Source organism: Miniopterus schreibersii, assembly GCF_964146895.1.
Source record: "Miniopterus schreibersii genome assembly, chromosome: 17".
NCBI classification, from domain to species: Eukaryota; Metazoa; Chordata; class Mammalia; order Chiroptera; family Miniopteridae; genus Miniopterus; species Miniopterus schreibersii.
This window is the reverse complement of record NC_138117.1, coordinates 20,728,673-20,756,654: the sequence shown is the minus strand read 5'-3', so window position 1 is coordinate 20,756,654 and position 27,982 is coordinate 20,728,673. Positions and strand designations below refer to the sequence as shown.

At 40.1% G+C, this 27,982-nt stretch overlaps 1 protein-coding gene and 1 long non-coding RNA gene across 2 annotated transcripts in view; one reads left to right on the top strand and one right to left on the bottom strand.

Annotated features, from left to right (window-relative positions):
- The first annotated feature begins 1,676 nt into the window (after positions 1-1,676).
- On the top strand, positions 1,677-16,102 carry LOC308547263. Its single transcript, XR_013997484.1, has 4 exons — positions 1,677-1,851; positions 8,910-9,077; positions 10,278-10,372; positions 15,600-16,102. It is a non-coding gene; the product is annotated as an uncharacterized lncRNA (long non-coding RNA).
- RAB2A (RAB2A, member RAS oncogene family) overlaps positions 10,661-27,982 on the bottom strand; it is a 61,678-nt gene continuing 44,356 nt past the window's right edge. The window contains exons 7-8 of the mRNA XM_081117320.1: positions 14,040-14,108; positions 10,661-11,982 (exon numbers count right to left, since the gene is read on the bottom strand). Coding sequence (XP_080973446.1) covers positions 11,887-11,982; positions 14,040-14,108 — 165 coding nt within the window. The 3' untranslated portion in view covers positions 10,661-11,886. The remainder of the gene's footprint in view (positions 11,983-14,039; positions 14,109-27,982) is intronic.

The following is a 27,982-nucleotide window of genomic DNA, read 5'->3' as shown; positions in this document are numbered from 1 at the left end:
TCTTTTTAGATATGTTTCTTTGTCTCTTCATTTTGGCTGCCTTCCTGTGTCTGTTTCTATGTATTAGGTAGAGCTGCTCTGTCCCCTGGGCTTGGTAGACTTGCCTAATGTAGTAGGTGCCTGTGGGATCCAAGGACACGGCCTCCCCAGTCTCCAGAGCTCAGCACTCCAGGTGCGCTCCGTGTGGGCTATGTGCACCCTCCTGTTGTAGTTGAGCCTTGGTTGCTGTTGACACCTCAATGAGAGGGATTTACCACCAAGTGGATTGGCTGCAAGGACTGGCTGCAACCCCTGTGAACAGTTAGCTTTGCAGGAGCTGACCGACCCCAAGGAGCAGGACTTACTTCAATAGGGCTCTGGTGCCCGCTGTGTCTGCCACTTGAGTGTGTCCCTTGTGGAGGAGGTTGGATGGTGCTTCAGTATGGTCTGAAACTCTCCACTGAGTGCAATGACTCTGGGGCCTCCCAGGAGGTCAGCTGCCTCTTGTGCCCTGCCTGGGGCCACCTGGCATGAGCTACAAAGTGATCTGCAGATGGCTGCTACTTGTGCTGGGCTTGGAGATGCCCAGGAGAGGCCAAGCTGTGAATCAAGGCCATCTGCAGCTAGTGCCAGGTGGGGCCACTTAGTGAGAGGTACCAGGCACACCAAGGTCAGATGCTGCTTATTTGAGGAATTTTAGGAAAGTGAAGCAATAGCCAAGATAGGCCATTCATATGGAAAAACCACTGGGAACAGTTTGGGTGGGCCCTCAAATTGGGTGGGCCAGGGTCTCAGGGAGTCACCAGGGCTGGGCAAAGAGTGTGAGCCAGGTTGATGGAGACTCAGGTATGGTGCCCTCCTGGCAGCTCTGTGTATGTGTGGGGAGATCTCAGAAAAGGAACAGTGGCCCCTGCCAGCGCTTCTGTCTGGGAGAAATCTGCCCCTCCAGCTCTCACTCTGATGCTGGACAATTCAGTTCCCTGGATATCCTTGGTGCCTTTGGAGCTGCTGCTCCAGCTGTAGCTCAGAGGCCCTTTAAGAGGAACTGCCTGGGACTCCAGCAGCCTCTGTCTTTCTCAGCCTCAATCCCTGCTGGTTTTTACAGCCAGAAGTTATGGGGACTTCTGGGCACTGGAACCCTGGGCTGGGGAGCCTGGTGTGGATCTGGGACCCCTCACTCCTCAGGGGGGACCGCTGCCCCCAAGATATCCCTCCAGATTTTTATTCTCAGCCCCTCCTACCAGTCTCGATGTGGCTTTTTCCTTATATACTTAGTTGTAGGGCTTCTGTTCAGCTAGTTATTGGGAGGCTCTGAATGATGGTTGGTCTGTAGTTTAGTTGTAATTTTGATGTGCTGCCATCTTGACCAGAACCACTAAAGCATTTTAAGTATTCAGGACATCTGGACTTATTAAGAACTTTAAAATTTTAGAGAGAAATCAGGGGCACAGACAAGCAGGTAACTGTGGAGCTGATAACAAAGTCTCTCTGATTTTGTGCAAGGCATTTTGACCATTTCTCCACCAGTAAACTGGAATCCAAAAGATAAGCCCTTGGCAATGAAAATAAATAACCCTGGCGAAGGGATGCTGTGCCCTGCCTGCGTCACTGTTGGAGTGGGCATCCCAAGCTGGCAGGATGCTCTCCCCTAAGTCACACCCCACTTGGGGAACCGTTTTGTCTTTTGCCCGGGTCAGCCCTTGCTGTCTTCTAAAGGGCACCCACAGGACCTGGATGGGCTAGGAACTAAAAGCCTTGCTGCTCCAAGCATATCTGAGGTCCAGCAGCCTCTTAGGACAAAAGACCAGGTTGGAAATGCAGAAGCTGGGGCTGTCCCCTGAGCTCTTGGAATCCAAATCCGCACTTAACCAGGTAAGCGGGGCTTGGCTGCACCACCAGGTGAGAAGCCTGGCCTAGAGCACACCTGAGTGAGGATCCCACAGGGCCCACAGTTGCAGAAGTGGGACCCCCGTTATATGGTGTATGCATGTGTTTCCAGAGTGTAGAAAGACTTGGGAGGGGGGTGGATAAAAAGGGAATCCTTGCCTCACAGAATTCGATCAATACATATAGTTCAATTTATATTATCACCTTCAAGGAAAAAACAAAAATATAAATGGTGGTGGGTGAGATTGTCACTCAGTGGGCAAGTATTACAATTAAAATAGTCACTTCTTAGCACTGCTGTAACAAAGAACTACAGACTGGGTGATGACAGAGATTTATTCTCCCGTTCTGGAGGCTAGAAGGCTGGAGTCCAGGTGTGGGCAGGGCCACGCTCCCTCTGGGACTGCGGGGAGAAGCCTTCCCTCCCCGTCCTGGCTGGGGGTTCCTGGCAGCCCCGGGCCTGCAGCTGCTCGCTCCAGGCTCTGTCTGGGCTGGCACACGACACTCTCCCTGGGTGTCTGCCTCTTCACATGCTGTTTTCTTCTTCCTGTGGGGAAACCGGTCATATTGGATTAAGCCCCTTCTCCCCCAACCCCAGTATGACCTCACCTGCAGCGATGTTACTTTCAAATAAGGTCACATTCTGCTAGACCCAGGGTCCCCAGGCGAGGAAGACGTGGCCCCTGGAGGAGGACTGGGTTCGGGGAAGGGGGCAGGGCAGCAGGAAGGTCTCACAGAGTGTCTTTCAGACCAGACTTCAGGCCGCCCTCGGCTTTCATTTCGATCCTGTGGCCCTGGAATCTGTATTTGTAACAAGCCCCACGTGCTTCTGATGCAGGCACGGCTTTACCTGTAACCCACCTCCGTGGACATCTGGAGTCCTTGGAAGTCCCCATTCCTCCCAGCCTTCGCCTACTCCCTGCCTGGGTCCCACATGTGCTTATGGACGGACAATAGGGAGAGTGGGAGAACCTAGTCCTGGAGAAAGCAATTAGGAGTTTGTTGTTAGAGTACAGTGACATGATGGGCTCTTAACGATGTCCTGGTGGAGACTATTTTTAAATTAAATATATATGTATTGATTTCAGAGAGAGGAAGGGAGAGGTAGAGAGAGATAGAAACATCAATGATGAGAGAGTCATTGATCGGCTGCCTCCTGCACGCCCCCTACTGAGGATCCAGCCCCAAACCCAGGAATCGAACCACGATCTCCCGGATCCTAGGTCGATGCTCAACCACTGAGCCAAGCCGGCCTGGCGGAGACTTTTTTTATTTTATTTGTAAAGTTCATACCCTAAGCTCAAGCATTTCATACTAGAGATGGTTCATTCACTCATCAAATATTTGAGTGCCAAGTATGTGCAAGACACTGTACTCAGTGCTTTGGGATTGTTTTGCTGTTAGTAAAAAAAAAAAAAAATCAACTTAAGTAACTGTAGGAAATTAATACAAGATTACAATTTTAAATTTTTTATTTTGCCAATTATGGACATTAAAAAAATTGCCATCATAAAAGCAAGGACTTAAATTATTTATTTTAAATTTGTACTTACATATTTTTGAGTAGATAACACCAGAAGATACAAAGGATGACAGTGAAAAGTAAGTGTCCCTCCCACAGAGGCAACCATTACTTAATACCGAAGTAGGAAGGACGTAATCTTTTTATTTTATTTTAATTTTACTTAATTCTTTTTTCAAACTTTATTTATTTATTTTATTGTTGACAGTATTATAGATGTCTCCCATTTTTTTCCCTTTTTGTGCCCTCCACCCAACCTCTGCCCCACCGCAGGCCTTCCCCACACTATTGTCTGTGTCCCTGGGTTATGCATATATGTTCTTTGGTTAATCTCTTCCTGTGTCCCCCCCGCGCCAAGGTCCGTTATTCTGTTCCATGCTGCCTGATGGGATGACACGTGGCCCTTGGACCAGGCAGCACGTGGGGACGCACACATGCCAGCCCCATGGAGTCGTGGAGGCTCAGGTGGCAAAGAACTGGGTTCCATGGGTCTTGAAGTTGTGAGACATTCAGAATTAGGAAGGGGGTTGTTTCACGTGCTGAGCTTTACTCTAGATTTAGTAGACACAGATGAAGACAGTCAGGACCGATAAAGAAGCGTTTCTGTAAAATTTCTCTACCCCTGGCTTGCTCATGTCGTATGTGGTGTTGCTCAAACCCCAGCTTCTTCATAAAGACACACTGGGCTGACTGAAGAGCTGAGTGCTTCCCTCTCTCCTCTCTCAAATCCATAACCACTTTTGTTATGGGCTGAATTGTCACCCCGTCCCAAATTCACATGTTGAAATCCTAAATGCCAGTACCTCGGAATATGACCTTATTTGAAGGTAGAATCTTTACAGAGGTAATCCAGTTAAAATGAGGCCATTAGGTGGGCCCTGATCCATATGGCTGGTGTCCTTATAAATAGGGGAAATTTGGATACGAAGACACACCTAAAGGAAATGTGATGTAGAGACATGGGCAAGACGACCATGTACAAGCCAAAGGAGAGAGGCCTACAACAGATCCTTCCCTCAAGCCCACAGAGGGACCAACCCTGCTGACACCTTGATTTTGGACTTCTGGCCACCAGAACAATGAGACAGTAAATTTCTGTGACGTAAGCCCCCCAGTTTATAATACTCTGTTACGACGGCCCAGCGGCTGGCCACGGGGAATCAGCACACGGTCCTCTGAGATTGTCGGTCTCCATAGGATAGGACCTAGGAATAGATAACTTTGTGGCCACAGCCCCTGACAGAACCACTGACCGTTTGATCACAATCCTTAATCCACTTAAACCACTATTGCAGTCCATAATAAATGCTGTGATAAATACTAATTGCTAAGGGGATGTTGAAATCGGTGCTTTAACGTAAATCACCACCTGCTGGAGGGAAATGGTTGACTTGTGCCGGGGCCGCTCCGGACCCATGCACAGCACTTAGGAAAAGAGGCGGCGGAGGGCAGGGGCTGTGCCCGGTACCCCTTTCTTCTGTACGCGCCCTTCCTGCAGCAGCAGCTCCGGGGACTGGAGTGTGGCTATTTTAATGCAAAATTAATTGTCAACTAGAAGACCGCCCGGCCTTCTCCCTAGCGATTCCCTCAGCCTCCAGCTAGTCGCCTTCACTCTCCGCCTCCTGCTCTGTACCTCGTTAGCAATACTCAAATTACCATAAATGATCTCAGTATCTCAAGCCCCAAACACAGCCCCTCTTGGTCAGCTTGCCCCCACTTTTTAATTGTTCTTACTTGCTTGTTTCCACAACAGGAAGGACACCATTCCTAGCATTTGTTATGTCTTCACTTTCATTGTCATCCTCAAAGGGACACGTGCTTCAGTTTTAAACTGAATTCTGGGTGGTAACGTTAAAAATCGTATCTTTCGTGTCATATCAAGGAAGTCCTGTGTGTGGTATCTATGATTTCTCATGGAATTTCTATGTACGAAGTCTTCATATTCTGAACAGCATCCTGATGTATAAAGGAAATCATTCTGAGGCAGGCAGATGTAAACATAATATTCCTAGAGATTAATTTTGCTTTTCTCAGGATGAGCTGGCTCTAGTGTGCTGAGCAGTGAGGCAGCTGTTACCTCCCTTAAATCCACTGCTTCAATATGACCTTTCATGGAAGGGACAACAGATGAAAAAATGTCTTCATTCCTAGAATATAAGAGATGTATTCATTTTCGAGGGTGATTGTAACAAAGTGCCACAAACTGGGTGGCTTAAACGACAGAAACGTATTCTTTCAGTTCTGGAGGTTTGAGCTTTGAAGTCAAGATGTCAGCAGGGCCTGCGCTCCTCTGACACCTGTAGGGGAAGCTCTCCTTGCCCGTCTACCTCTGCTGGTTTGCTGGCAATCTTCGGTGTTCCTTGGTCGGAGGCCGCCTAATGCCAATCTCTGGCCTTGTTGTCACATGGCCTCCCTGTGTGTCTGTCTTCACACGGCCGTATTCTTAGAAGGATGCCAGTAGGACTTCATCTTAATTAATCACATCTGCAACAGTCCTATTTCCAAATAAAGACAAATTCTGAGGTCCTGGGGGTTAGGACATCGGCATGTATTTTTTCAGAGAGGGGGGACAGTTCAACCCATAACAAGGGAGAATGGTAAACGTCACACATTCAAGTTCTGAGGGCAACTCATAAGGCAGCATTTTTGTTTAATGGAGACAAAATTGTATTTGCAAGAAAGTGCATAAAACACACGTGCATACACTATAAAGCAAATACCCACGTACCCCACTGCCCCTACCAGAGAAGCCGTGCGCCCCTCCTCCATCAGCGCCCTGCTCCAGGATCCACCCAGCATCCCACCTGGCATGTAGTCCTCCTGCCTCCTGTCTCATTCTTTGTGTGGTGTTGGGGTTTTTTAAATTTTTTTTCTTTATTGTTGAAGGTATTACATATGTCCCCCCATTGAACCCCTCCACCAGGCAACCACCCCTGCCCATGTGTTGTTTTTTAAATTTTTTATTTGTTGATTTTAGAGAGGGAGAGAGAGAAACGTCAGTTTGTTGCTCCTCTTACTGATGCATCGTTGGGCGATTCCTGCGTGCGCCCTGGCTGGAGATCGAGCCTACGACCTTGGCGTGTGGGAAGGTGCCCTAACCAGCGGAGCTCCCGGCCGGGGCACTTCCTCTCCCTTTATCTTCTATGACCTTGATATTTTTGAAGAGCACTGGCCGCTTACTTTGCAGGTGTTCCTCAATGTGGGTTTGTCTGAGGTTTCCTGACGCCTATTTGAGGCTATATATTTTGGCAAGAATCCCACAGGCCTGGCCGGATGGCTCGGTTGGAAGGTCGTCCCATACACCGAAAGGTTGCGGGTTCGATTCTGTGTCAAGGGCACACACTGGATTTCGGGTTTGATTTCTGGTCAGGGCACCTACAGGAGGTAACCAATTGATGTTTCTTTCCCTCTCCCTTCCTCTCTCTAAAAATCGATAAAAACATGCCTCAGGTGAGGATTAGAATAAAAGAATCCCGAAGAATTACGCGTCTCAGCGCACCCCACCCATTGGTACACGATGTCCTCACATCTTACTCATCACTTAATGCAGGTGGTGTCGTTGCAGTCCGTTTGATTAGTATCTTGTGGAGATACACTGAGGCTGCACACATCTTCTTTCTTGTCATGCTTTGCCCACTACTTTTAGCATTCATTAATGATTCCTCTTTAGCGATTTTTTTTTTTTAAATGTGCATGGAGTATTTTAATTTTATTAATTTTATTTTTTAAAATTTATCTTTATTGTTGAGAGTATTACAGGTGTCCCATTCCCCCCCAACTGACCCCCTCCACTTTGCTCCCACCCCCTCCCCAGGCCTTCACCCCGTTGACTGTGTCCATGGGTTATGCATCTTTATCAATTCTCGTTTGATGACTTTCTATATACATTATGCCTCTCTCTCTACTAATTGGTATTCCACTGTAAGGAAAAGCTGTCCCCGCTCCCCCATTTATTTACTCAATCATATATGTATATCATGGATATTTTATTCCATGGTTTATAATCCATTACTAGCATCAGTTAATTTTTCAAATTGTCCCGAATCTGGTCATCGGAAGCAACAGGTTGGCTCCTGTGTCCTCTGACATATGCCTCCTCCGGTTTTATGAGTACTTCCTTACTTTTTTGGCATAAGATGTTCCAGGCTCATTTTCTAATTTCTCTGCCCCAGCCCTGGAATCAACCAACCAATCTCTCCAAGGAGCCCTCGTTCCCTTTATAACAGAATGCTATTTAGAAACCACTATCTGAGCACTAGATGTGCTCATTGCTACTGAGATTTCTTTGTTTGTAGGTCCCATCTGTAGACAAAGCTCGGAAATAAACGTATACTCACGCACTCGCCTATCTGTATATCCCCACACACCTGTACATATAAAAACCATGAGTTCCTAACATCTCCAGTTCCAACCCAACACCACAGGGTTCATTTGCACCTTTCCCAATTATTATTTGGAGAAACTTTGCTTTCATTATGGATCTTTCACTATCCGCAATGTATCTATTTGCTCAATCTTACTATGACAAGTACTTTCAGAATTGCTAACCCAGTCCACTTACTGAGTGTACTACTTGTGTATAGTTCACTTTGTCTTTAGCCTTAGCCTTAGAGTATACACTCAAAATCCTGTTTTCCAAAGTTGCTGGTTTTCTTTCCTACCCCCTGCCAGTGTCGTAATGTCACTGATTTGTAATATAGGTAGGTTCAGTCATTAATTTGTAGTTCATTTTGAGTTCCCTGCACATCATGGTTGACTTGAAGTAGTTGTGGAGTATGTGAAACTTTACCATAGTTCCGAGTCAGAGCTCAACAAAAATGTACACCGGGCGAGTATCACTCGTCCCAAATTCCCCATTCCCAGTCCCTTTCCACTCGGTACCCACCCTCTGGAGGCAACCCCCCCGTTAGTTTCTACTCCTCCTGTTTCTTTCGCAGATGAGCAGATACATGTTTTCTTATATTGCCTTCATTACGTGAAAGACGGTAAACTGCAGACCCTCTTGGCTTTTTCTCCCAACACTATATCCTGGAAATCATGACAATTCACAGAAGTCTCCCTCATACTTGTACAGCTGTGGACGACTCCAATGTGTGGATGTACCAGTGTATTTTATAGGAGAGTGCTCCTGTGTGTAGACATTTAAGTCATTTCCAATTATTTTGCAATTACAGCCAATGCTGCAATGAGCAACCTTGTGCATATGTGCTTTTGCATTATTGGAGGGTATCACCGGGGTATTTTCTTACAATCGGGACTCCTGACGCAACAGGTGAAAACATATTTTGGTTTCATTAGTGTTGCCAAGTTGTCATCCAGAAAGGCAGCACTAATCGGCACATTCACCAGCGATGTGTTTCACCAAGAATGTGCTGTCATACTTTTACTAAATTCTTCTACTCTCATAGGTGAGAAATAGTAATTTCAACATCTCTCCAAGTGTGTTTCAAATATATTTTAGGGACACTTCTATATCATTTTTTTGGTGAGTTGATTTTTCCTTTTTTTTTTTCTCTATCAGATTTTTGGTCCTTTGTCCTTCAGTTTTTAAGAGTTTGCCTCATAACCACGTAAAGCTAATGAACACTGGATACATACAATGGCACTGTTAGTTACCCATCATGACTTCAGCCGAGTACATACCATTATCTAGTACACACCAGTGCGATACGAGATGCTCTACTGCAAGGTATGTCCCATTTTCATTTGAAAACCAAAGCACATGTAAGCTCTAAGGAACACAGGCAGATACGCTGGTTTGTCTATTTGTATAGTCAATTCTTATTATGAAACAGGGTTACCTTTTTTCATTATTATGGTTTTGTTCTTGCATTATTTTTTAGCTCATACAGCGAAACCCTATTCTGCCATCCTTATTGCTGAGCTCACGTGGGGCTTCACTACTCATGAGAAAATCAATATTTAATATATTCCAAAGCCAGACATAAAATTTTTTGTGATTAGACATTTTGGTATCATTTACATTCCTACCCTATTGACTATTAGTAGACACACTTTTCCTGTTAGTAGGGTATTAAAACTTCTTAAACACACACACACAAATACTGTATGAAGATTTGGTTCAGTTCCCATATACTACTGTTGACTTGTGTGTCTAATTATATGCTACTCTTTCAAAAATCTGCTCTCCATTCAGGTGTCTTAAATTCAGAAGACAAACAGTAACACTATTTTTATGAAGATTACAACTTTGGAATGTTACATGTTGAGACATTAAAAGTTGTATTTATTTTTTTAGTGACTGATTTTCTAGCTCTTAAAACATGTCCATACGATGCTACAAAAACTAATCAAAGATTAAAGAGTCAATTACAGTATTAAAGATTCAATTACAGGTGCCACTATTACATTATTTGTGATAGGGATAATAAAATGAGCCAAGAGTAGGAAGCAGACAGTAACACTGCTTTGTCAGTTGATATAAGTAGATGATACGTGCAGAGAAAGTGGTAATGAACTAGAGAAGTCCACTCACGACTTACCCCTGCTGCCCTGGTTAAGGCGGGCTAAGGCTGCTGTGTATGAGGGCTCCATCTTGGGGTATTAAAGGGCATGTGCTGGTTTTATTTATTTATTTTAACCATTAGTTGCTCTTATACTTGATTTATAAAATAACTAGGCTAGACAGCATGGAAAAGAAACACATTAAACTTCTGGAAAAGCTAACAGCAGTTTAAAAATAATATCCAAACAATCTTCTTCTTGGTATAGAGTAGAACAAGTCCTAGTTGCCTTAACTTTTTCTCATCACTAAAGAGAGTGAATGGTATGATCAATGATTCTGGAATGACCACTTTCAGGAAAAAATAGTTTATATAAGAATACTCAAGAAACTCCATTTCCTTTCCCCTTTCTCTCTGCCCTCCAGGAGCTGGTTAACACAAGACTGAGATAGGTGGCTCCCCCGAGTGACTCCACAGCTTTAGCAGAGCCCTGCTGAACACTCAGGGACCTAGAGCAAAGGTGAAGCCATGAGTGAACTGAAAGTAGTTAGTTTCATATTTAGAATTTCTTTATAAAGTTTTCTTGTAGTTTAAATGTGCTTTCGTGCTGGTTGAGAAATAGAAAATATTGCTTACATCATCAGTAACAAAAAGAATTTCAATACTGTGAAGTTTTACATTTTAGCAAAATTTTTAAAAAGGGATTAAACATTCTGACCCTTTTAAAAAATATGCTTAGATACATGTAAAAGCTATAGATGGACTAAAAAATATATTTAAAAAAATGATGTGGCCATAATAAAAAAAGAACACTTTTATACATAGGATTTTATTTTTCACTGCTATATAACAATTTCATCATAGACCAGGGGAGAAAAGAAAAAATAAAATAGGATAAAACCACCATACTGAGTAAGTTACTAAAGCTTTTCTACTTTTTAACAGGATATTCCATCTGGCAGATTTACTGTCGTATCCCCTTCAAAACAGACACGATGCTTATCGTATTTAAAAGATTATAGGTTACCACTGAAAGGAAAATTTTACAGTCACTGTACATCAAGGTTGAAAAACTGTCCTGCATGAAGAATATACTTAGAAATCATGTGAATAAAAGAAAAATTATTGTTTAAGGAAAAACTAAAGTCCTCATAATGTGCCATCTAAATGTGGACATTCACTCTTCTTGGAGTCGCTCAGGTGTACGCAGCTCTTGATTCTGCCCACCTCACGCATGATACTGTGCTTCCACCCGACTATTCATTAAGGCCAACCAATCCTTTTCTGAAGAGGTCTTAAAGAAACTGTGGACAAATAGCAAACTTTTGGCATTAAAACAGGTTAACATATACATAGCTTTTATAATGTACATTAAGCATATTTTTCTTGGACTAGTGACAAGAAAAGATGAACATGCTTGCTAACAATGTCAAAAAGTTTAAAATTCAGTGTCCAAGCAATTCCTAACAATGCTTCAGTAGCTTTAAGCTCTAAACAGTTTAGAATTTATGCAAATGCATTAATGAATTCAAGCTTGGCAAATTACACCCAAGCAGGTTATTAAACTATATATACAGAAAGTAAATGATAAATACAGAATTAAAAGAATCCTTGTTTTTCCTTATAGCCTTGAAAATTGACAGACTTTTTGAGGACAGTTCTATTAATATTAAACATTAGGTAACCACAGGTGTTGGGAAACCTAACTACACAAACTGATTTAAAATACTCAAGATGACTTTGTAGTGTTTAATACAATTCAGGTCGTAGGTAAGGGCACAAGACAACATTTAACAAAAATAATCACATCAATTGACCTAGAAATCAAATGCAAATAGATATGAATACAATCTTCAAAATCTGTCTTTTTAAGTGAACATTAACCATTTATTCAAAGTTATACAAGAATTTGAAAGAGTAAAGTCTTCTGTGACATAAAGCCATTTCAAATAGTTTCATGTCTCAGCTGAGCAGGAGAGGGTGAAAGGAGCAGTGAGTAGGCCCCATTTGGGCAGCGAGACAGTAAAAACGGACTCAACAGCAGCCTCCCCCCGCCTGCTGTCCTCCCTGATTGCCTGCATGTGTGGCGTTAGTAGCAGCATGCTGAGGGCCAATTTTAATGCCATTTGCCTGAAATAAAAGACAAAGAATAATAAATGTAACTGGATCCAATAAAAATCCATTTAATTCTTAATGATACAATTTTACCAAACAACTCAGAAAAATATTAAGGAGATTTTTACAACAATCAAAGCCACCTCTCTTAGGGGTCATTTCTTCTTTTTAGGAACAGTGCTGTGGAAACATTTCTGAAAATAATTCTTTATCATGCTGGGTATGGGGTAAACAGACACTGGATACTGCGGCTGTCCAGGGTGTTCTCACAGTGGAGAAAATGTTTAAAACAATTGCAAGTCATTGTTAAAGGGTAAAAACATGTAGAGCCTATACTCTCCTAATACAATGTCAAATCTTCTCTCTAGACAGCATTTCTCTTCCATGTGGAATCAGCTGTACAGGCTGAGGGCACAGAGTGTTCTGTGTCATCAATAATTTCTATGATCCCCAAAGACATGGCAGCTTGCCAAGAACCCACACACAGAGCAGTTCTTTCATTCATCAAACTCACACTTATGTCTTAACCCTCACTCCCTCAAGTGGATTTTACCTAAAAATACAACACTTTGAGAAAAGTAATACAGTAGCTTCAGAAATTAAGCTCTTAAGGAAACTTTCCGTCGCAGTAAATCTCAGATTTATGGTGCTTGGCAGTTGTTCTGCAACAGTAGTAGCCTTGGGGTTTCTGGCACCAGCTCAGTATTGACAGCAGCTGATGTGGTTTCTTTTCGCTCTTTTGACTCCTCTTTAATAAAAAGCATGCCCTATGGCTCATTGGTTTTGCCCCCTCTGGGCTGGTAGCAACTTCTTGAGGAATCAAGGAGTCAGACTTGGCATTAGGCCAAATAAATCGCACGGCCTGTTGGCTCCTGACAGCACATTGCAATCAAAGCTGCACCAGGCACAGTACAGCAGTCAGCTACTATATGAAACCGGACAGAAACAATGAACGTGCGCTTTTACGTAGAGGCTCAATTACTGTTCAATTTACGTGGCGTTAGCCTCTGAATAGTGTCGCCTTTAAATTAACTCAAGATCTATTGCCATATAAGCCCAGACGATAGGATTTAGAAGCCGTAATACTCCTAATTAAAACAAATGAGAAAATCAAGTACTTTTTTAGAAAACTTAGGCAAACTGTTTTGGTTTTAGCAAAGAACACTGAGGCAAATAAAAAACAGCCTCATTTATGTATAGGCCAAGACACACATCCTAACACAATGCTTTCCTATCGGCAACTCAGGAAGGAGTAAGAGTTTCTCTTGGTAGCAAAAACTCTTAATACAGAATGGCACAGAATGTTTACTGTTTATGTAACAGTAAACAATTTGCCATATCCGCACAGTGGGGATCTAGGTCAAAATGATGACCATTGGTAAACATGCTGAATTATATGCTTCAAAGCTTTACATTTTATCCTAATCACACTAATCAAAACTGGCTCAAAATAATTTTAACAAAAACAAACAAAAAACCCCAAGAAAAACAAACCAGAGCCAATGGCCAATTACATATATTAATTTAGTTTCCTGAAAATATGCTATGCTATACTGGGAGTCATTTCCACAGTGGGTATTTCCCGCTTTCATACCAGACAACGGGAGAGCATCATCTTGCATCAGTGACACAGTACATGCATTTACACAACTGGAAAATTATTCCCCAAAGCAGATGACACCTATGGACAGGTGGATGAAAGTGGATTTTCTTCTCTCTTTGGAGGATTTGTATAATTTTGCGTTGCTTACAATAAATGGATAGGGCCACTTACTTTAATACGTTTGCACAGATAAAGATGCTCTACTAGAACACAAACATTAAACTATTTTACAATATCCAACAACTCTTCAGTGAGATGACTATAAACTAATGTGTTAAATGACACCACATATCCATTTTAGGAATTAAAGTCTAAATTAATTAAAGTATATGACTGTCTAACCACTTGCTATACACCTGGAACTAATACAAAATAATAATAAATGTAAACTGTACTGAAAAAAAACCATATAAAAAAAGAAGCATAAAAAATAAATTAATATTAGCCAATAATTTTTACATGTATATACCTCATTATTAATGTCAAAGACTCCTTCTTGGATTTTTTCATAAATTTCTTTTGCTGTATTAATAAATGCCTGAAATATAAGGTAGAGAAATTGGTTCAAATTATTTAAAACCACCATAGTAAAAGAATATTATATAAAAGCTCTATAGAATATCATAAAGTTCAACATAAGAATATCAACAATGCAATACATCTAGTAATACCATAAGGGACAAAAACCGGATAATAATGTCAATAGATGCAGAAGAAGCATTTGACAAAATCCAACAACCTTTCATGATAAAAACACTCAACAAGGAGGATTAGAAGGGAACTTCCTCAACCTGATAAACAGCATCTAAGAAAAACCCATAGCTAACATCATGCCTACAGTGGTGAAGACTGAAAGCTTTCTCCCTAAGATCAAGAACAGAGCACGAATGTATGTGAATGTTCATTAGTATTATTAGCAGCAATAGCCAAAAAGTGAAAACAACATAAATGTTCAGCAACTGATGAATGAAACCCAAAATGTGGTACTGTATAACCATATAATGGAATTTTATTCGGCCATAAAAAAATTAACTACTGATCCATGCTAAATATGGATGGACCTTAAAAACATTATGCCAAGTAAAAGAAGACAGACATAAAAGATCACATATGGTACAATTCCATTTATATGAAATGTCTGAAGAGGTCAATCCATAGAGAGAAAAAGTCGATTATTGGTTGTCAGGCGTTAAAAGAAGGGGGAATGGAGAGTGACTGCTAATGAGGATGAGGGTTCCTGGTTAGGGTGATGAAAATGTTCTGGAATTTGTGGTAATGGTTGCACAACTTTGTGAGCATACTAAAACTCACCAAACCGTGCCCTTTAAAAGGGTGAATTTTATGGTATGTGAATTATACCTCAAAAGAAAAATGTATAACATGAGAATAGCACACAGGAGAAAAACATATCCACTATATAAACTGCATTAACTGCTATGCTGAAACTAGCTTACTTTTGGAGGTTACTGTTCCACACAAAATCCTTTTTGCCAGGACAATGTATTCCTTAATATACAGTTTAAGAGGGAAAATTAAAGGATGCTTATCATAAAGAGGTAAAAAGGCAGATCAACTTCTATGCCATGTTGAATCAAGTTTCACCTTTTTTCCATATAGCACACTACTATATTGACAAAAAAGAGTTAGAACATTGTAACCAAATTAAACCTCTAAATACCAACATTAATCCACAAACATTCTATAGTTATGCAAAATATTAAAACATTTTATGCAAGTATTGCCAATGCTACAGAAAGTGTTTCTAAATTATCAGATTTGAGAGATCACAAAAAATAGTATTAATAAGACAGGTCCTCTTTAATTAGCATTCTATGAAAATTCATAAAGATATCTAGTCTTTACTACCACTGATACAGACTTAACTCAAAAACTGAAAAGTAAACAGGGCTCATGGAGAGGAACAAATCATACCTTTCGTCTTGTCTACACTGGAAATATTTGACTGCTGACTTGCCACCAGAGCTTTTGTTTCCTAATTAACAGGACTGATATGTTTTCACCTTTAAAGGCCTTACAGCTCCCCAGAGTAATCAATCTACTGCAGCTCAATTACTGTACCAAGAACATACCAGTGAGTGAAGGAGACGTGAACGGCTGCGGAAGGAGCACAGAGATATGAATATGCATAAACTCTAAGTGGCTGATCGAATCATCAGAGAGGGTCATGAGAATGTGCAGCAAAATAACAAGAAGAATGAATCACTGCAGATTCACAAGGCGCTTTGGAAGTGAGCGTGCCTTTAATGTGTGCGCTGGAGTTAAAGGGTGGGAGAAACTGGCTCTCAGCCAACTATGAATTGATTTACATTCCTTGAAATTGAAGTTATCCTGATAAATCAGAAAAAATTTAACTTTATTTCCAATAACATGCCAATTATGGTGATAGCCTTAGAAACCAGGTTGACTAAATATTGAAGTCAACAGATTCATAAATTCAAAGGGCTGGAATTCCTCACAGGGGCACCCACATGTGTACATTTCACCAGAATGTTAGAACTACAAGGTCCTATTCATGAGTTATAACTTCATATAAACACTTATGTGATAAAAGTCATTATTAAATGTGACAATTTATGTAAATAAATTGACTTTTTGCTAATTTGTTGATGAATTTCTTTAAAAACTGGCTTAAGAAAGCTATGCTACATAACATTTCCCAGTCACTACTAATTTTATTACCTAAATAGTACTTATTATAGAGAAGATACTATATAAATGAATTGTTTTATCTACATCATAGCAAAAAATATTTAATATTATTAAGTGATTAATTAGTGATCAATTTTAATGAGTCCTCAGAGTTTAAAACCCAATGTGACAAACATAGACATTAGTATACCTGTTTTAAAACAGGTATGAAATGGAATTATCCAGTTCCCAGATATAATGAACACTAAGGCTTATTAGAGCTCAAATGAAACTTTTAAGATAAGAGTCTTGGGTGTCACAGACATTATCTGTCCACTAAAGCTGCAAAGCATCTCAAGAACTTGGAAAGACAAGAGTTACCCATAACTGTTACAATAATTAGCCAACATTTTCTTTAATTTCTCATTTCACTCTACTCACTAAAAATCAAGCCCCACATATATTTTTCAAGGTAGAGATGTAACATTCTGAAATACCTCTAGAATACAGAAAAAAAAAGTGAGGAAAGTAGCAACAATAAGTTAAATAGATACTACAAAGGCTTTACTTTAAAAGTTCACGCTTTGACTCTCTCATCATTGATGTTTCAATCTCCCGTTCTCCCTCTCCCTTCCTCTCTCTGAAATCAATGAAGACATATTTGAAAAAAAAGCTCATGCTTTAACAGGACAGCCTTAACTTGAAATTCCTTCCAATTTCAGACAGAATTTTAACCAGTTTTACCTTTTCTATTTCCCAGGCTATAGAAGCATTCTGAGGGGGTGGGGAGGAAGGAGAAATAGAGAAAGCAGGCATGAGGGGGGCGTCTGTGTACATGGCATGTGCAGCACTAGGGGAAGGGGTACTGGGGGAACTTGCACATGACAGCAGCTGTGGCAGCAACAGACTTGTGCAGACAGCTCCGAATGGCAGAGTACAGTGTTAATGATGACGGTCCAAGTCATCCAGGAGAGAGAGGGTCAGTATTTGCCATTCAACATAAGAAACTGAAAGTACGTTTTTGAAAACTTTCATCATTCTTACAAGGATTGACATTTACAAGGGAAAGATTAAAAATCTATCTTATCTTTACTTATCTCCTTACTATCAGAAAAATAGGCAAGCTGATGGCATACCTACAGAAAAATTTTAATGTTAGTTAATGCAATATTTTTAAAACAAGACATCCTAAAGACCATTACAGGTTTTGTGTGACACGTAAGTTAGATCTATAAGAACATTATATTCATATGTACTTCACATTTCACATATAGCCAATCCAAATAGTAATAGGTTATAGAATAGAAAAAATATTTGCTGAGAAACTAATGTCAAAGGACTGCATTATCAACACTGTGAAACAAACAATATCTAGGAAGATCCATGATTACAAAGTATAAACAGATTTGCTTGCAGCCAACTTAATTTGGCGAGCCTCTTGCTTTCCCATGCAGTGCTCCACTCCAGGACCAGAAGCCTGACTCTCTTCATTTTACCATTAGCTCACACCCTTTGCCCTACTTTGATTAATTACCATGTTCAGTCCTTTACCTTCATTAGGCATTAATTGCCTTCCACCTCAGACACTAATCTTTCAACCCTTGGCAGTAGTTATCTGAATGGTCCTGATAATATCTAATCTTAAGTGAATTTTCAGGGACTTTTATAGCACAAATTAAAGTAAATGTAACAAAAAACTATAAATTCATTATGATTCAAATACATATTCAGCAAACACAAGCTTATGGGTACCCTACCTGTATCATTTCTTATTTGCCCAAGGGCATCTGTTAATTGTTACCACAGATCAGCACTTCTCTAGGCACTACAGAAGATACAGGACCAGGATATAGTTCTTATTGTTGCTGAAATAAACAATTTAGTTGGGAGAATCTAAGCACAGGGCTTAAAACTCTGTTGAAGATGCAGGACAAATAAATGTTCTGCACTGACAAGGAGAACATGTGCAGGGCAGGACTAAGGCAGGTCTGGCTATAGGCCATGCACAACATGTGAAGAGGGCCTCACAGCTGATGAGAGAGAACAGAGGCAAAAAATATATTTTTATCATGGTTTAACAGTTTTTAAGGCAAAATACTGAAATTCTCTCCTTGTGTAACATGCTGCCACCTGGTGGAAAGATAAAAATTACAGCACTGTTAGGTAAGAATTCAAAATAAATTGAATTATCTTAGTATTTTGGGGTTTTTGTTGTTGCTGTTAATCTTCACCGGAGGACATTTCCCCATTGATTTCAGATACGAGTCAGGGGGGAGAAGGAAGAGGGGAGATAGAGAGAGAGATGTGAGAGAGGAGCATTGATTGCCTCCTGCACCCCAACTGCGCTGAGGATTGAACCCACAACTCTTAGGTTCATGGGCCAACACTAACCACTGAGCCACACTAGCCAGGGCAAAGGATCTTAGTTTTATTTAAACATCTTGAACAGATGTTAGACACAAAGTACCCTATAAAATAAGTGACTCTTTAGTTTTGTTCTAGTACTGGGAAACTTGAGATGACTAGAATGCTATTTAATTTTCTTCTCAATTGCTAATAATGCTATGGACATTACAAGTGTCTATTTGCCAAAGCTAATAATAACCAATATTTACTAAGTACTTACTATGGGCCAGTCACTATTCTAAATGATTTACATAGGTGTTCATTATTTCTGAAGAAAAATTCAAAGTAGGTATAGTAAGGAAATTAATTTTAATTTTCTTTCATTTGTTTTCATGAAGATCAGTTTAAGGGATGAAGTTAGACCTCTAAGAGTAGCAGAATGGTTAAGGGTGGGGCTCTAGAACCAGATTACCTAGGTTCAAACCTCAGTGCCACTTACTGGATGTGTTGCTTTGGACCCAATGCTTAACTTCCCTGTAAACTGAGGGTAATAATCATGCCTACTTCACAGAATTGTTGGGAGGATAAATGTAACACATTCATGAGTGTAGCACAATGAAAACAGTGCTTGTCATGTAGTACTTGATGCGTGTTGGGGCTTTCGTCATCATGAATATTTGAGTGCAGTGAGAAGAGGGTACAGTTGCTAAATGTGAATGTGCCCTGAAGCACTGTAAACTAGAGAGAAAGAGTGATCAATGCTCTTCAGTGAATTAAAATTAATTCTTGATTAAATAAAACTAAACATTAAAAAAGTAAATTAGCAACACGTACTGTGTTTAGTGAGCCCTGAAGAATAAAACATATTGAGATCAGACTTAAATATTATGCAAAGATAGGAAAGTCTTAGAAGAACATTAGACTAGAATTCAAGATTGCACAGTTTAAATACAAAACTCCTTCGAATTCTGTGACTTTAAGATGTTCTGATTTTATTTGGTTTAGCTTCAGTGGGATATGACTCATACATACACCATCCAATACAGTAGCTTTCAAGTTATATTTCATGGAAATCCTGTCAGGGCCACCTCTTGGGGATGGGTAGGAAGCAGGGAGAGCCCGATGATGGAAGAGCCATTTTCCCTCTCCCCCCCATTCCCAAGGCACCCCCACCCAATGCCATTCTGTTCTTCTTTCTTTCATACTGAGTTTCCTGTGTTCCATTAAAAGAAAAAGAGCCACTGCTAAATCTGCTGATTTAAAAAGCACACTCTCACATCCTTTCAAAAGCTTCTAGCTAAAAATCATTTTGGATTTCTAGGGTTATTTTGGAAAGTATTTAATATTTGTGATTACTTTCATCCTTTGTGTCCTTCCTTCCCTTTACAAAAATTAACAGCACCAGTGAGTGCTTGTTAAGGAGGAAAGGAGATGGCCTAAACAAATCTTGATCAATTTTACTAGGAAAATAAAGGGGAGGAAGAAACCAGAACCAATAGAAAGGTTTGGCAGATTATAGTATTTAAGAATCTACTGTTCCTATTCTGTCAGAGACAGCACACAGATATGTTTAATTCCTTAGTAATTTAGTTCTTCCATGCAACAAGCATTTACTGAGTACTTGATTTGTACCAGGCACTGAGCATACTCAGGTAAATTATGAGTATCTTTAACCTCAAAGATATAATACAGGATATAAATCCAAAACTGAAACATAGCTGGGAAACTTCCACAGTAGAGAAAATGTGACATGACCACTTGATGATGAAAAACTGTCAAGAGAAAAACCACCATGAGGGCCCTGAGTAATACATAAGCCCCTACTCATTTATTAGGAAAATTAAGAGGAAGAAAGAGCATTATGGACAGAGAGGCAGATTTTTAAGCAGTTATGTTGGAAGCTGGGGATGGACAGACATGTCTAGAAGATATCAAGGAACCCTGAAAAGGCAGGAAGCAGGTGGACAAAATCAGAGGATAGTTTAAGCAGGGCTGGGGAAGCTTTTTTCTGTCAAGGGCCAGTTGGGTATGTTTAACATCATTTGTAGGCCATACAAAATCATCAACTTAAAAATTAGCTATGAAAAAAGCTCCTAGATTTGTTGAATTTTGAGTCCCACCTGCGATTGCCTTGGCAGGGCCAGACCAAATGATTTTTCAGGCTGCAAGTTCCCCACCCCTGGTTTAGAGGGCGAATTATAAGGAGGTAGAATTGGCAAGAGGGAGACCAGTAGGAGTCTAAAACAATAATCTAGGAAAGCAATGAAGGTCTGAAAAATTAAACCAGTGGCAACAAATATGGAAAACAAAGATCTACAAATATGGAAAATTTAGTATCTACTTTGGAGAAATTAGCAGGACTTGTTAAGTAGGGTAAGAATGGTAAGGTGCTTAAGGAACACTCCACTTTCGGCTTAAGTGATTAGATAGAAGGGTATGCTGTAAACTGAGATAAATAAAAAAGGAAGAAAATCAGGTTTCAAGGATGGAATGAAGAGTTTATTAGACATGGAATTCTAACGTTTGTTATATACACGTGGGAAAGTCTTGGTGGTTGGTGATCTACATAATTGTGCGCCTATAAATACACACTACAGATAAATGTGAGAGTGTGTAATAAGTGACTTTTTTCAGTAAAGTTTAGTTATCCTGGTTTAAAAGTAGAGAAGATGAGTGTAACTTTCTAAGTTAGTGTGCTTTGGGTCATCCTTAAAGTTCCCTGGGGTGATGGTTAAATAAAGAGGGAGAAACTGATGCTCGTTAGCAGAATCTGCCAATTTGTGGAACAGAGTAGTAAATATTAAACTAAACTCTCCTCAAGCCTGATAAGGTCAGGTCAGATTTCCAGTGGAAAGTCCAGACAACACAGCATAAGGCAGGTAAGATGTGTTCTCAATGCAAATTAAATCTGTAAGATTTTCAAGTACTGGAACAGGACACAAGTCTTAGCAAAAGACCTTGAAATTGGTCTTCTTAGTTACTAAAGTCTTATCAAGCCTGTGTTTTCCCCTGACATAGAAATCTACCTATCTGATGTCAGTTTAGATGGCCTGGCAGGTTTCTGCAATCTGTCTTAGGGTTAGCTGGCTAGACTTTCAACTTAGCTCTATCTTTAGTACTTTAACAGCTAAGCCAAGAATTTCCAGCCCTGATTTTTTCAACAGTTTTAAGATATTTTTAATTACTAGACTTTTGCCTCAATTTCTGACATGAGTGTATGTATACAGGTTTCACGTGTACAACTGAACAAGATGTTTATATATTTTTCTGGTTTCACATAAATTTCCAATCTTAAAAGTAAAACTGATGAATATAGGAAAAAATAACCCATCAAATGGCTAAGAGATTGAGAAGAATATTTGACAAAGTGACAAATGTTTGGGAAATGGAAATTTAACCATTATTCACACCAAGTTCACTTTTAGGCCCATGCTAGAGAGAATATACTACTTAAAGTTTTGGTGATGTATAACTCTAAGGAAATAAAATGTTCATGTAGAGCAGGGGTGGGGAACATCCGGCCTGTAGGCCGTATATGGTCTGGCCCTGCCAAGGCAACTGCAGGTGGGACCTGAAATTCAATAAATCTAGGAGCTTTTTTCATAGCTAGTTTTTAAGTTGATAATTTTGTGTGGCCCATGAATGATATTATAAATATCCAAATGGCCCTTGGCAGAAAAAAGGTTCTCCACACCTGATACAGAGGGAAAATATACAGGGAAAACAAAAAAGGAATCATAGATGTCAAGATATCACTTCTGGGGTATTTTGAAGTCTTTGAAAAGCTGGTAGGAGGCTTTTTGGGAGGGGTACTCTTCCTAGTTTGCCATAATTTTTGCTGCAGTTATCCCTAGGTCTAAAGAAACCTTTCAAACCACAAAGACCCCAGGCTGCTACTGGAAGAAGCTCCTGATTAAAGGAAGAGCCAATCTGTTCATTGGGTTTTCCAAAAATCTCATGGGTTTTTTTTAATCCTCACTCGAGGACATGCTGAGAGAGAGAGAAGGAGAGAGAGGCATCAATGTAAGAGGCAAACAATGACAGGTTACCTTCTATATGTGCTCTGACTAGGGATCAAACCCACAACCCAGGCATGTGCCCTGACTGAGAATTGAAACGGAAACCTTTTGGTACACAGGATGCCACTCAACCAAGTCACTCTGGCTGGGCTAATAGGTTTTTAGAATGCTTAGGGCAAAGAAGGTTTAGGACAGAATTCCACCTACACGTTAACAAGTAAGACCAAAGCAAAACCTGATTAAAAACTGAAGAAGGCCCGCCGGCGTGGCTCAGTGGTTGAGCGTTGACCTATGAACCAGGATGTCACAGATTCCAGGTTAGGGCACATGCCTGGGTTTCAGGCCAGATCCCCAGTGGGGGCATGCAGGAGGCAGCCAGTCAATGACTTTCTCCCGTCACTGATGTTTCTCTCTCTCCAACTTCTCCCTTCCTCTCTCTAACATCAACAGAAACATATTAAAAAAAAAAAAAAACCTGAAGGAAGGGCAAAGGCTGAATTAAATAAATGAACTATCCAAACATTTGTTATCTACTTTATGGGAAAGAAATTGTGGTAGGTGTTGGGGATGCCAAGATGAAAAGACAGTCTGTTTTCAAGGAATTCTGCCCTTCTGGTGAGCCAACATGAAAAACAAATGTTGTCATAGAGTGCTAAGATAAATTCATGCTCAGGATGACACAGGAATGAATACAGAGAAAAGAATATATAAATTCTGACTCTGTGTGGTTGTGTGTGGTGGTGGGTGGTGGTGGAGGGGGACAGGGAGGTGGTGCCACGTGTCATTCCAAGAGGAGGGATCAGACTTGACTATATCTTTGAAGGATCGAGTAGGAAGGAAGGGCATTTCAAGTACAGAGAACACTTCCTGTGGAGGGAGTCAAGAGCAGCACCCAGCTGATGGCTTAGTTTAATATGGAGAGCACACTGTGGGGAGTTGGCAGAAAAAGAGACTTGTATTCTAAGCGAAGGATTTTGATTCTGAAGCTGTGAGGAACCATGACATAAATCAGTAAAATTGGAGTGTGATATTCAATTTTCATTTTTAGAAAAAGGATTGAAACATGAAGTTGGGGAGTCCAATTAGGAAGCAATTAAGGAAGAGGACGATGTGGAGAGATATTTAACAGGTAGAAAGAACAAGGCACGAGTGGAAAACGATACACGTTGACTAAATAAATTACTGTAAAGCAGAGAAAGGAACTGCTCTAGTATGCAGGGAACTGAAGATCCACAGAGCAGAGAAGGGCTATCAGCTCAGTCTGTGTGTGGTAAACTGGGAGGGTCCGAGAACCACTTATGCAGAGATGTCCAGGCAGCAGTGGTCAATGTGGAGCTGAACACACGTCCTAAGAAGGGTATCTGAAGTCATGGATTTAGGTGACATTTCAACACGAAAGAAAGAGCTGGTAAAGGGGTCTGGGAAGGCTAGAAAGGCACAAAGAAAGAGGGGAAAAAGGTTTCATGGAGCTAAGGAAAAAGGAAGTTTCTAGAAGAGTAGTCAAAAATCCCCAAGGGATTGTTTAAGGTAAGAACAGAAAAGCATTTGTTAGGTGAGGCAGTTAGGAGGTGCAGGATGACCTTGGCCATGGTAGAAGTCACTGAGATGTGAAAAAGAATGGGGAAATGGACATAGGTCTTACTACAAGCTAGAAGGGAACACATCCAGAACTGAAAATAACAGTTTTTATTGTTAAGATAGTTGAATGTAATTATGTAATTACAGGCTGAGAGCCAAGAATCGGTAGAAAGGAGATGATTAAGATAGTGAGAAGGTCTAAAGAGATAATATCTCTGAGGAGATGGGAAAGGACTCTGCCAGATTCTTCAGTCTCTATATTCCTGAGTGAGCCCATGATCAGCAGCATCACTATCACCTGAGAGCTGGATCCAAACGCAGACTTTCAGGCTGTACCCCAGACCTACTGAATCATAATGTGCACTTTAACAGTATTCCTAGGTGATCTGAATGCATATTAATGTTTGAGAAGGAATGCTCTAAATACAACTTATTTGGGAAAAATTTTTTTACAATATATTCTGAGCTTAAAAATAGTCTCCACATTCTCCACTGCAACCTGTGTTACCATGAAGAGAATAAGCAGAATAAAAGAGACATCAATCCCTCAGGTGCTGTGTGTTCCCCAACCCTAATTCTATTTTTGGGGGGAATGGCTAAATCACACTTGGAAATCTCTGGGTTACATAAAAGCCAACAAGTTTCTTTACAGTGGGTTCTCAAAAACTAATATACTATTATAAATTCTGGTTTTTAAAAGAGGGGGGTATCGTCCAGCTTCCACTAAACTCGCCTGACTATGTAGAAGTGGTCCTTTTGTTAACACGCCTCAGAGGGGAGAGAATAACCTTCAGAACTGCTGCTCTCCACTGTGCGGCACAGCATCAAGGGGAATGGACGGGAAACTGACCCTGGGGTCTGAGTCCTCTACAAAAAATGGAAGGGATGTATGTAAAAAAACATTGACAATGTGCCATAAAAATATACAACAGCCTTATTATTCCAGGTACTTGACATGTTTTGATCATTTGAAAATACTTTTTAAAGAAATTTTCCACTTATGAGACACTCTTCTAAATGCTGATAGCACACGTGTGCAATACAGATCACTGGATTACAGTGACAGGAGAGGGAGCTCCTCGTCATCTTCATACCAACTCCTCTGTCTGTCACAGGACAGACCATAGGGGTCAGATCTCCCTGGAACTCTGCAGAGTAGGACACTAAACAAAGTTGTGGTTCTGGAATGGGCTGCCAGAGGGTGGCAGCTGAGGAGCTGTGAACCTGATGGGGAGCCAGGGAAGTTACCAGGCAGACATGGTATCTTGGTGTCCTCAATGACCTTCAAGTCTCACTTAAAAGTGGAAGTCAAATTTATCAAAAATATTTACTGCTGGTAACAGTTGATTCTTATTTGCTTATCAGCAAAATCTTTAGTGTAATTAAGGTCAAAATAATTTTTTCAGCCAGAGGTAAAAGAGCCTAAACCTCATTTTCCTAATATAAAAAGTGATGACACTACAAATACTCTGCACATTTAAGATAAATATTGCTTGAGTAAATGATAGGCAACTAAATACAGGGTTTCTCCCTACATGCTTAAATATGTGTATAGCATCCAAATATTATGTTTAAAAAAATCAGTAGTAATGGGAATTGAAAATGTAAAGAATGAATTCTGATCTCCTGTTACTATGGGAATACCATATAGACAAGACTATTTTGGTTAAAATTGGCTTTTTAATTTCGTTGACATTTAGGAGATGAACTCTAGGGTGTACTACTACTATCATATTTATGAGTATATTTCCTCAGTGAGTTATAAAAAGGATAAATGATAATAAATATTACATTTGGAGCTATACCAAGTTGTATAAAACTGATTAAAATCCACTTCATAGAAAGAATTCCATTATAACTTGTAATTTGGAAATTATAACATAGTTTGAAAACAAATACATTTAAACATAACATTTACGTATCATATCAGTTTGCTAATACTGAGGTTTTATATAAATAAAGAGTTGTGTGTATATAAATATTTCCGTGTATATATGTGTGTATGTGGGATTGTTATAATTTTATAAACATAAAACTATATCTATCTACCTACTAAATAGATCTTATCTCAGAAATTTTTAACTTGGTAAGTTATAATCTAGTTTAAGCAGACTAGAGTATCATTTTATTTTAATTAATTAATTACTCCACACCCGAGGATATTTTTCTATTGCTTTTCAGACAGTGGAAGGGGGAGAGAAAGAGCGAGAGAGTGAGAGAGAGAGAGAGTCCGATGTGAGAGAGACACAACGACTGGTTGCCTCCTGCATGCACTCTGACTGGGGGCAGGGAGCGAGCCACAAACCGGGTATGTGCCCTTGACCAGGAATTGAACCAGGGATCCTTTGGTGTGTAGGCTGATGCTCTAAGCACTAAGCCACACCAGCCAGGGCAATTATTTTTATTAATGACCACAGGTACAGAATGTCTGCAGTAAGTGCTGCTAAAACATTAATAGAGTAACCAGGTTTCCACCACTATTTGAAAGTAGGGTGTTCCTATGAAACCTTTCCTAAGCTGAAATGGCGCAAGGTGAAGAGTATCCCCCTCTATTTCTTGAAAGTTCGAGTTATGCTACTTTGCTTTTACCAAAGACCTACATTAGTATGGTAAAAGCAAAGTGGTAAATCGGGAACTTTTGAAAGTGGTGGATACTTGTATTTCATTTAAATGACAACAATAATTTGCTACTTACAAATAGATACCTACTGTCACTTGTTAAGAGTAAGAACAATGAACAAAAATGCAATAGAGACAGAACTAGAAATCTAGGATTACTTTTCAATAGTTGATGCCTTGTTATCTGACTTCATAGTATGGCACTTTATTAAAATGCACACAATTCTGTCTATATGGTTTGCAAATCAACAAGAAAAATCCACTGTTAATAATCAATAAAGAAATGTTTCTATATGTCTTTTTTTTAAAAATAAGTTTTTATTGATTTCAGAGAGAGAGAGAAACATTAATGATGAGAGAGAGTCATTGATCGGCTGCCTCCTGCATGCCTCCTTACTGGGGGATCGAGCCCGCAACTGGACCATGTGCACTGACAGGGAACTGAACTGTGATCTCCTGGTTCATGGGTAAACACTCAACCACTGAGCCACACTGGCCTGGCTGCTTCATATGTCTTGAAACTCCCATAACATGTGGACGCATATGGTTTAAAATACAACACCTGTAATAAAGGAGTCCCTCTCTTTAGCAAGCAGGTTTAAATGTCTATTATCAAGTTGAACGAAGTGATGGAACAGATTTCTCTCTGGGTTTGCTGTGTAAAGTGAAACATTGCTCTTGTATGGTGTATGTTATCAAGTTGAAATTATTGGCAGTAACAGGTAAAGCATTAGTTGGTGCCTACAGGAAATGCATTAAGAACAATCACAGAGCATCTCATCAAGTATAGATAAGTATAATGTCTTACCTATGAAAGAATTCTTCAGTGAATACCAATGCTGTTCAATTACTATAGTCAATTTCTGGGTTCAAGGGTTAATTAGAAGAGCTCCAAATATTCTCAATAAATATTTACTCACTGTTTACTATGTCGAAGGCACAGTGCTAGCTGCTGCCTATGACCTCATCCTCTGCTATCCTTAGAACAATGAGATTCTTTAATCATTTGTTTTCTAGAATCCCTTTCAGCAGTTGCTCTTAAGAGTCTTACCCAGAAGGTGGAACTACAGTATTACTTACTTTGGGCAGCTACTTACGTTTTAGCCTCATTTCTGCTTTTCATAGAGTATAGCAGCAATATATCTACCTTATAGAGGACTGTCTACTCACCTATGTACAGTATCTTAATACCATATTCAAA